Genomic DNA, 11970 nt, shown 5'->3' with positions numbered 1-11970 from the left:
GAATCAGCTTATGGTTGCATGCTATTTTTTTTCCCTTTCTTGGTTTGCTTTTGTTAGGTAAACAAATGCATGTTTGATGCTCAAATGGGGTTATAATCTGAGATAGTAAGTACCGATTTTTTACTGAAATAGATGGCTAATTTATTATCTATTCGGATGGCTGTTTTTCGCTATAAAAACTGCTTTATGGGGCTGCGATGTTGTTGCATTGTATGAAAATAATTTATCTTGGTGGCTGTTATAGTTTTAATTGATTGACCAGGTCTGTGTGACCAATTAAATTCCTGCTAAAAATTATCACTTGCATGGCAAACAGAAAATGGATTTACATATACGGTTGGTGATTACATCTTTATGCTTTACTTTTTTTTCGTATCCTAATGGAAAGAAGGAAGCATGTTGGGGGTTACGGTTCTTGAGAAATAAGGCTAATAACATGAAGCAGGGGTTCATAAACATTGACATTAGCTTCAAATGAGAAAAGGAGTTTAAATTAAGAAATGAATGGGAGCAAAAAGCAATGAGTAAAGAAAACAAATCTGTTGAATGGGTATGAAAGAGGTTTAATGTGATCAAAGGTGCTGCCTTATGGGGTCTTGATGACAACCAATAACTAGAATTTTGTTGGATTGAATGCAGGGGATGGCTTGCGGAATAGAAGCATTGAAAATAAAGCTGTGATTGTTAGATAAAGGGAAGAATGTTTGGCCAGCAATTACAGAAGGAAAGGTAAAGCCTGTCGTGTACAAATACTTCCCTCTCTCTGAGGCAGCGGGGCACATTGCATCATAGCTAAAAAGCAGCCAACATGTTGAGAAGATATTGCTTGCTCCATGAATTTCTTTGTTCTATAATACTGAACAATGTAAATGATAACATACTATAAATTTTCTGATTTTGTTAATCTTTATGTTATATATATGAACTCAAGAACCTATAAAGCTGTGATTTACAATAAGAGAAAACGTGTTCTTATTTGTGTACAATGGGTTGGCAAAAAGCACAAAAAACTGAATGTTTGAAAAGCTTTAAAAAAAATACAAGAAAAAGAGCATTAGATTGGACTATGTCTATTGTGGGCAAAAGTTGAAATAAAATAGTACTAAACTACTAATCATAGTAAGACTGAAGCTAATATCCAACTTAATTTTGTCTTCAATAAATATATGTCAAACTAGTTAGAGACACGGAGCTACACTTTCTAATGTTATGTGGTTGCATGCTTAAGGATACTGTTTTTTTCTTCAATGTGTGGATAGCTGGCTATGGACCAAAAATAAAAATGCTAGAGAAATTAGAGAGCAAAGTCAATTTCTTTGTAGGATCTCAAATAGGAAGTAACGGCTATGTTCAGTGACCACTAATCCTAATTTGTCTTTTATTATGCGTTTATGAATACAATTACAACTTCTTTATTAACTTATTTTTTCCTCCGAAAGAAACATAATAATAAATAGAACATCCAAATTACAATGAAAATAACCATCGTCCTACCTAGTAAAATGAACATCCGGCCTATTTTAGTTTCTCTTTTAATTTTTTGTTTACATGAACACAATAGGATCATAAATTATACTATAAATTGTATACCCACAGTAATCATCCACTTTAGAATGAAAAGAACCATCCGCAATCATACTAAAATGAACATCCGCCTCAGTTTAAATGGCTTAAAGTATAGTACATGATTTATCTCAATCATTGATGCCAAAAAGAAAGGGCAATGAATAAGAGCAATATAAACATAGTAGTACAAACTATGGTGAGAGGAGCCTTTGCTGGAAGTTCTTATCCACTCTTATTTTTGTAGTGAACTCCTTTGATAATTCCATTTTTTTCTAATAGAGATGTGACAGTTCCTTGTTCTAATTTTACACTGCAAAACATAGTAGTACAAAACAAAATTAAACCAACTTAAACCTGCGATTCATGACAAAACAAAATTAAACTATATTCCAAACTTGATGACCAAGATCTGTCTCATCACTTCCAACTTGAATAAGATTCGAAACTTGCATGGCATTCATTCTCAAATAAATACACAAATCCAAAACAAAATGAATTATGTATCGCACGATGAACTAAATAGCAATTATAGAAACCTTCACTAAGCAACCAAATTAATTCAACACACATACAAATTAAGCCAATCATCATAAACATTTTGACATGGAAGCACATACATAAAAAATCACATGCTGAAATTACTATATCTTTGTCAATTTAATAAACAATTTCAGCAATAATATTAATAATATAATATCAATAACCAATTTTGTTATTAATAGAATATATTAACAAGTTTACAGGGGCTGCTGCATTCATCAATAGGAGCATCGGTGATTACTCATTGAGGAACAAGATGTTCAATGAAACTAAGTCTTGTGCTTATACATACAAGATAAAGAAAAATTAGAATAAATAAATACATACATACGTACTATGTACGAGATTACAAACTCTAAAAAGTTTCAAGCAACATATACAACATTTACAACATGTTTAAATGGCTTAACATATACAACATTTAAATCAACCAAATTTAACATATACAATATTTACATCTAATTTTTTTATGATTGTCCATTAGTAGAGTGTAATATAAATGATCTTCAACTAAAGTAGTAAATCTCTTTCAAAATATCCAGCAAGTCCTCCCTGCACAATAAAGTTACAAATTGGGGTAATACTATGGTGAGGAGTGTTTTTGAATGAAGAGTGAAAATGGTTCTTTTTATAAAGGTAAAGGTAAAAAAAAAAAGAAAAAAAGATCATGTGTAATGCACATGTCCTATATTAATCTTGATTTTTATCATCTCTGATGATTAATCCATTCATTTTTTCTTGTCTTGAGTGAAATAAATAAGTAACGAACGCTCTTTACTTGAACAGTTTTGTATCTTTGGCTAACATCTCCATCATCACATCCTGTATACCTCATTTTTTTCATGCTACTATTTTAAATTATGCAGTCAATTAGCTATTTATTTATTTATTTTAAAAAAGATAAATAAATTATTTTTACCTCTTGAGAAAAATACTCAAGGTTTGTTAAATCATCTATTTAATCTTGGTCTATGGGGTTAATGGTGTAAATAGCAAAAAAGTGGCTTCCAAATGCTCAACTTTTGCCACGGCTCTAGAGTTTCTGTGTAAGAAGAAGCTGTATCCGATTGAATATCATGTTTAAATGGCTTAATTCAGATTCAACTTTAATTCAACCAAAATTAAACAAAATCCAATCTAAACCACATAATAAAAGAAACATGCGGAGTATGAGCATGCACAATCTAGTAAATCAAGTAACAAAGCAATAGCATAAAGTAGATAAATATCCACTTTGTCCATAAAAATAACTACTGCATATAGTACTTGAACCTTAGATTCGCACCCAATTTCAAATGAAGCTACATTATGTTGAGTTATAACTATTTTTGGATTTCAAAAAACTAATAACAATCACAAGATCAGGAATTGAACTTTTATATTTGGTCTACATAGCAGTTCATAACATTTACATCAATTAAAATCTAACATCAATCACATTAAACAGCCAAACCCAAAATCAAAGAACATCTGAAATTTAGGTATCAAACAAACATACACTATAGAGTAGATAGCTTTATACTGACCTTTTGTAGTCCAAGAGGGGGACGAAGAGAAGCATCGCGATCAGGCAGAGAAAATGGTGGCATTGGATTCGTTGACGGCAAACCACAGGCGGCGCAAAGAAGACGCGGCGTTCAGAGATGAGTATGATGCGACACAGGTCCGCGCGGGCGTGTGGATGTCTAGCGGCCAGGCGACGGCAATGGAGAGCTCTTAGTCGACGACAGACGCTTGACGGTAGCACAAGGGAGGCACACGGGACGATGGCAGCAGTGAACACCAAGCATGAAGGGAAGATTCCAATCGTGCGGGAGGACCGGTTGGGTAGAGCCGACTGCTCAAGTTGCAGCGGACTTCATGGAGATTGGTTCTCTAGTGCCGGCAGTGGGACTCTCTTCAATGGCTGCTCGTCAAATTGGGGGAAGGAATTTCTGCTAGGTCAAAAGGAGAGGGAGTTAGATGAAGGAGGTAACAACAAATAGAAAATCCTAATTTTCTTTTAATTTGAAATTTAAAATAAATGATAATTAATTATTTTAATTAATCATTTGATTTTAATTACAAAATTATCCTCATTGTACATATTGTAGAGCAATTACATTGGCTCCTCATACTTTTCCATCTATATAATACCTAACATGTCTAATTGGAGATTAACTAAATATGTTTATGAAAATTTATTAATTTAGTTATTTTTTCCAATTACATAAACGGTATTCTTAATATGACATAACGACTAAATAGATAAATTTTTATAAGTATATTTTGTCAGTATCCAATAATTAAACATGTTAAGTGTCATATATATTATACAAAAATTATAAATAAAGTATTAAAAAATAAATATGATTAATTTATAATTTTTAAAAAACTAATTTAATTGATAAAATTTTTTAAAAATAAATTTAAAAAACATCTCATTTTTTAAATTAATTTGACTATTAATCCTATTATCACCGGGTTATCAGCATCTTGGTTATTTATCTACAAAAAATTGAAAAATAATAGAAAATTAACTTAAATTTAGCTCAATGCATTATTTGACCCATTTTAATGGCTACATTTATCATCCGCCCTTCTTAGTTTGTTGAGAAAAATTATAATATATTCGCCCTAAGGAGTAATACCTAGTAAATTAAACACCCATGTGAAGCTCGTGAATGAATATGATACTTACTTTATTAGTAGTTAGTTCATTTAAATGACCCGAACCACCTTGATCTATATTTTAATTGGGTCAAAATAACTCAGCATTTATCTATTTTGATTGTTTAAGTTCTTCGAGATGCTTCGTTATAATTGATTGACACGTTGAGCCTCCTGCACATGCTATGCTTTGAAGCAAGAAACCAAAACATGTATTAAAATTGCCACCACCTAATATTCATGCTTATCCTTTTGACAATGCAAGTTCTTAGGGTTTTACTAGGAGGAGCACTAGATAAACAATAACTATTTTAAATAATATGAATAATTATTAATTAAATAAAAATATATTATTATATTTTTAAATTATTTATTTAAATTTTAATATTAAAATAATTATTTATATATCTAATAAAATAAATATTTAATATATCTATTATTTACATTATTTAATATTTTTATTGTCTATCTATATTTATTTTTCTTTTACTATTTATGAAAAATCCACAAGAACCACGAAAAGCGACAATGCAATGCAATCCAATACGAACGACATATATAGCATATAATTAAATTCGTAATATTACCTATTTTCCTAAGTTCTACATTATATATATCATCTTTAATTTTTCTGAACACCAATATCGATGATATTCTTTTGCTCCAAAAAATTAATGAAAGGACTTGTTAATATCATAGACAAGAAATTCCAACGACATGATTCATATGCTCCATAAAATTAAGTTTTAAGATTTCATAAAAAATTTTTTATAAAAATTTAAATTAATAAAAAAAACATAAATTATATTTGTAACAAAAAGATTCCGTAAGTAATTTTTGTTTGCTTGTTTTTTGTCATTTACGGTTAAAAATATAATAATTTATATATTTTTTATTAATTTAAATTATAAAAAAATAATATTATAATATGATATCAAAATTTTTATGATCTAAATATCTAAATTTTAATTCTTTTTATTTTCCAAGACAAAATAAAAAATAAAAAAAATAAATGAAAAAAGTTATATGCAAAATAAGATTATTATAGATATTAAGTTAACTATGATTATTTTGTATTATAACATTACTGATTACTCCATTTTTAACAACTCTAATTAATAATTTATTTATTTATTTTCTCCTTAGATATATGCAAATGTTTTACACGCGCGCAACTATTTTATTACATGCTTAACTTGACCTTCAGAACGTAGCCCGTATAATTAACAAGGTAAACAAAATCAAAATCTTACCTAAAATAAAAAAAGTTAATTAAATACGTGAAATCGTAATAAGATTTAAATAATATTTAATATAAATTTTGTAAAATTTATTAGTTTATTTAAAATTATAATATTAAAAAATTTTATCAGTTAAATCGAAATTCTAAGAAAAGAGTTAGTTTAATTCGAATATATCTAGAGACATGTATATATGTCTCTTTATTATTGTACAAGAAGAAAAAAAATTACTTTAATTTTAATAAGGAAAAGTATAGGTAACTAATAATATTTTTGAACAATGTGTGAATAATGTGAATTAATAGGGTTAAAAGAATAAATTAATCTTAAATTTAATTAGTAGCATTAAATTAGAATGTAATGTATTTTTATTTGATTGGTGATTATTCATATTGTTTAAAATAGTCATTATTTACCTAACACTCCTCTTTTAATAATTCTCTTGAACCACCACGAATAACAACACGAGAACGTTGACATGCAAGTAAAGTGCACTTCTCGATGAAAAATATTTCCTTACTCATTTCAATTAACAAATAATAATGAGGTTCTTATGAACAATCATGTGCATAATTAATTACATTTGCAACTTTTTTTTCTTAAAATTATTTTTAAATTAAGACTATGATTTTAATTTAAACATATTAATTCTTGTTATATAATAATTAATAAAGAAAATTTGGTCTATTATATAAAGATAAATTTATGCATTGTCAAGATTAATTTACTATTATTATTATTAAAAATGTAATGTTTTATAGTTATTTTGAAACCTGTTGAGTACATTAACTAGACATACTTATTGTAAGAAATTTATATTTGAATAATAAGAATAATAAGATAAGTCACAAAAAAAAATTAAATAATAAGAATAAAAATAATAATATAATATATAAAATTTCATGGAAGAACACCATAAAATTAAATAAATAAGTAAACAAATAAATAAATAAAATATTAAAAAATTATCAAAATTTATTTTATTTAATCATCATTTTTAGTTATTAATCCAATTTTTTTTAATTTAATAATTTAATAACATATATCAATCTATATTTTTAAATATTAATAACTAATTAATTAATTATTAAAAATAATAAATTTTGATAATCTTCTAAAATTTCTCGTAAATAAACAAAGGTATACAGACTCCCACTATAAATAGAAGTTGAATCGTAAAGCACAAACACACACAAACACATCAATATTTTCAATTAATAGCTCAAGAAATTAAAAAAAAAAAATCCCATGAAGCTTGCGTTGCTTGCCCTCTTTGCGTTGAGCACCACTCTGCTGCCATTAATCATGGCAGCAGAACAAGTGGTGGACACGAGCGGCAACGCAATTTTTCCTGGCGGAAGATTCTACATTATGCCAAATATTTTTGGCGCCGCTGGAGGTGGAGTCAAATTCGGCAGGACTGGTAACCAAATCTGTCCGGTTACCGTCCTGCAAGATTATTCGGAGGTTATAAAGGGTCTTCCTGTGAAGTTTGCTATTAAGCAAGACATAGGCCCCGGCATAATCTTCACCGGAACCCCACTTGAAATTTCTTTTGAGTACAAACCCGGTTGCGCTGAATCTTCAAAATGGGTGGTTATTGATGATTTGCCAGCACCATATGTAGCTATTGGTGGTGCTGAAAATCATCCTGGGAAGATAATCATTGATGGTAGTTTTAAGATTGAGAAAGTTGGAACATTCAGTTACAAGCTTATTTTTTGTCCCAGTATAACTGCACCACCTGGTTTGTGTTATGATATTGGGAGGTACGATGATAAGCATGGAAGGCGTTTGATTGTCACGAATAAAGATGCTTATGAACTTGTGTTTGAAGATGCTGGTGTTGTTGACGAACACTACTCTATTGTTGCATGAATCAAATGACCACCATATGCTGCTAGTGGTAGTGTATGTTGATGTTGAAGAATAATATAATAATAATAAATGTGATCTACTAGTAGCTAGGGTTAATTGTCTTGTATCTTGTGATTTGTGACATCTTGCAACTGTTACAATAAGTGTGACAATTGCTCTCTTCTAATTGTCATGTATGTGTTGATGTTTCATCACTTTAATTGATGAATGATTAGTTTGTTGGGATAATGTTAGGTAGACAAAAAAAAACAGCCAGAACTTGTCTTATTTATTATTAATTAAATGTCACAACAATTAATGAATGCTAAATAAAGTAAGTTATGGTTGTTTTTGGCTGATTTTCTTTGGTTACCAAATATTTTTCGTTTGGTAATAAGCTTTTCTTTTGTCTTAATTAATACGTTGCTAAGAACAAAAAAACAAAAAAAACCCAGCTCAATAAAAGGTCTTACAGAGTGGAATGCAAAAAAAGTTCACAAGGTCTAAAAAGAGTGCTATGGGTTAGTAATTTTTGTATTTTTTAATCATCAATAGCATTTTTAATGGTGTAAGATTTCATCCAATAATGATGGGAGATCAATCACTTTTTTTTTATGGTTAATTGCTAACCACAAAACATAAAAATTACTTATCCCTAGACTTTTTCAAAAAAAAAATTCCCATTGTTCAGTTTTTTCCCAAAAACAGGCTTTTTTTTCAATTTTTTAAAAATGATCCAGTCCGTATAACTGGTTGGACTGTTACAAACGGTCAAAATCTAAAAATTGAGTCAGTAAATACGCCAAAAAAATTAGTATAATCCGTAGACTGACACAAATCAGCTTAAGGGATTAGACAATAATAATAATAATAACAACAACGGAAAAAGGTGAATAATATACATTCTAAATGGTGAACTACAAAGTGTCATATGATGAGACACTCTCATGGCTATGAATAATTTGAATTGGAAATCTAGTTTGCAAACTTGATATATATGGGTTCATGCATGCATGCATCTGGCTGGGAATAGTGCCGACACTAGTTTGTCTCCACCCATATAGACATTATGTGGGCATGCATGCATGTTATTACTGCACCAACTGCTAGTAATTGCAGCCATTATTACAGATGTGGGCCTCCAATTAAAGACACTTATGAAGATAAATTTATGCTCATTACATTAGATATTTATTATTTCAAAATACTATATTATTAACACTTTAATATTTAAGTGAACAGTTAAAATTCTTAACCGGTTTTGAGTTAGTTAATTGATTAATCGGTGATATGTGTATGTATGTGATGGTTTGTATGTGAAATGATACTTTGTGTCTATTCATGTAACAACAAAAGGATTATGATTATTCACAAAACAACAAAGGGTCACAATCATTCAACATGGTACGTGACTTCTAGTTATTCATGCAACATATATATAAATATCCCTTATACTCAAAATAAAAAAGGCAAGACAAAATTGTTTATCAAGCCTTATTTTTTCCTTTTTTTTAAGTTGAAGAGAGTTGAGAATTTCTTATTATTACTAATTAAAAAATTTATTGGTTTCATTGTATCCTAAAAAAGTATTGTTATCAACCGTATAGCAACTAAGTATAAGGATAAATATCTCTCTAAAAAAAACGATACCATAACACAATATAGATTTTGTCATCTTACCATCTTTATATACCCAACATTTTTAGAGAGATAATACTTGAAGATGACAGAAGATCAAAACACCACATTCAAGGTCATGAATAAAGAGTTTGTCAAGTTAGATCGCTTTGATGGAACAAACTTCAACCATTGGAAGGACAAGATGATGTTCCTTCTTTCGGTTCTCAATCTTGCATATGTGATTGACCCAAAGACTACACCAATTGCCGATGCCGCTGAAAATTCCACACTGGAAGAGAAGAAAGAAAAGATTGTTCAATTGGAGAAGAAACGTGATGAAGATACTTTTGCATGTCGAGATCATATTCTTAATTAATACTTTATCCGACTCTATGATCTTTATATGTCAATTCAATCACTATTGGAGATTTGAAAATCTTTCGAAGAAAAGTACAATACTGAACGACAAGGAACATATAAGTTTATTATGATGAAATATTTTGAATTTATTATGAATGATACTATGTCTGTCATGGATCAAATTCATGAATTGTAAATCCTTGTAAGTAGACTTCGTGATCTACAAATGGTGATCCCTGAATCATTACAAGTTGGAGCAATTATTTCAAAATTGTCTTCATCTTGGAATGGTTATAGGAAGAAACTTTTACATCTTGGTGAGGAATCCACAATTGAGAAATTACCAAGGCATATACGTATAGAGGAGGAAACTCAAAAACGTGATGTTGTGTATATTTCTCAAAGTTCTAAAGTGAATCATAATGGTGAAAATAATACCAATAAGAAGACAAAAAAGTTATCTAAAGATTCAAAGCAAGATAAGAAAAGACAAAGAGAGTGTTATCATTGTCACAAGAAAGGACACTATATCAAAGAATGTAGACTTCTGAAAAAGGAAGCACCAAAGACCAACTTAGTGGAAGAGAATGATCTAATTGCTATGGTTGCAGAAAAAGTACAAAACATGCATATTGTCATGGTTACAGAAGTCAACATAGCAACACAAAGAAAATCACTTGAGTGGTGGTTAGATTCTGGGGCTATTGTTCACGTTTGCAATGATAGCAACCAATTCAAAACATATGAAGAAGTGAACAATAGAGAAGTCTTGATGAGCAATGATAACTCAGCCAAAGTTTGTGGTCAAGAAACTGTGGAATTGAATTTCACATCTGGAAAGAAATTAAGTTTAATAAATGTACTTCATGTTCTAGATTTGAGAAAAAATTTAGTTTCTGTTAGTCTCTTGTGTAAGAAATGATTCAAAGTTGTAATGGAATCCGATAAAGTGATCTTGCTTAAGAATGATGTATTCATAGGAAAAGAATATTGTACTGATGGCATGTTTAAACTTACTATTAATAAAGTGAATATTTTCTTGTATGTTGTTGATTCTTGTGATTTATGACATAGTAGATTAGGCTGATTAGCACACTTAAATTACAAATCAATTGAATATATGCATAAAAATAACTATATTGATGTTAGTAACAACGATTATTTTAATAAAAAATGTGATATTTGCATACAATCCAAAATTACTAAGAAACCTTTTTCCAAAGTTAAAAGAAATACACATTTATTAGAATTGATTCAGAGTGATATTTGTGAATTAAATGGCAATATTACTAGAGGAGAAAAAAGATATTTTATAACTTTAATTTCATTGATAATTGTTCTAGATTTACTTATGTGTATTTGCTTAGAAATAAAGATGAAACTTTTGAAATGTTTAAAAAATATAAAATGGAAGTAGAAAATATGCACGATAAGAAAATAAAAGTTATTCGTAGTGATCGAGATGGAGAATATTTTTCTAATGAATTTGATCACTTTTGTGAATTACATGGTATTATGCATGAATCTTCTGCTCCATATACTCCGCAACAAAATAATTTGGCGGAAAGAAAAAATTATACCTTAGTGGATATGGTTAATTCAATGTTATTAAATGTAAAATTACCTTACAATTTATGGGGTGAAACATTATTGACATCATGTCATATTCATAATAATAAGATACCATCAAGACATAGAAAGGTTTCTCCGATCCTTATGAAATTTGGAAAGGAAGAAAACCTAATTTGAATTATCTTAAAGTTTGGGGGTGTTTATCCTTTTATCGAGTTTCTAATCAAAAGAGAACCAAATTGGTGCCAAGAGCCATAAAAGGCACTTTTATAGGATATGCTCAAAATTCTAAAGCATATAGAATATTAGACTTAGTGTCTAATGTAGTTGTTGAATCAAGAGAGGTAGAATTTATTGAAAATAAATTTATCAATGATTCAACTTTTAATTTAGAATATCCCCAAAATGATACTAATATTTCACAAGAAATAAATAATCAAAATAATAAACGTCTAAGTGAAAAAGAGTTGATTGAACTAAGGAAGAGCTTAAGAGTGAGAAAAGAAAAGGACTTGGGTCCAGATTTTATTTCTTCTCAGGCTATCACTTTTTTGGTAGAAGGAAC

General features: G+C 29.1%; 1 protein-coding gene across 1 annotated transcript; it reads left to right on the top strand.

The window, feature by feature from the left end:
- Nucleotides 1–7190: 7190 nt before the first annotated feature.
- On the top strand, nt 7191–8102 carry LOC112751591 (kunitz-type trypsin inhibitor-like 2 protein). The gene has a single exon (XM_025800779.3). The coding sequence runs from the start codon at nt 7245–7247 to the stop codon at nt 7872–7874; it is 630 nt and encodes a 209-aa protein (XP_025656564.1). The 5' UTR covers nt 7191–7244; the 3' UTR covers nt 7875–8102.
- The last annotated feature ends 3868 nt before the right edge of the window (nt 8103–11970 follow it).

The sequence above is a fragment of the Arachis hypogaea genome, chromosome 15 (assembly GCF_003086295.3).
Source record: "Arachis hypogaea cultivar Tifrunner chromosome 15, arahy.Tifrunner.gnm2.J5K5, whole genome shotgun sequence".
Lineage (NCBI taxonomy): Eukaryota > Viridiplantae > Streptophyta > Magnoliopsida > Fabales > Fabaceae > Arachis > Arachis hypogaea.
Note: the sequence above shows the minus strand (reverse complement) of the source record. Positions and strands in the feature narration are given on the sequence as shown.

Coding starts and splice junctions, on each gene's coding strand:
- LOC112751591 (XM_025800779.3), top strand. CDS start 7,245: ATGAAGCTTGCGTTGCTTGCCCTCTTTGCGTTGAGCACCACTCTGCTG.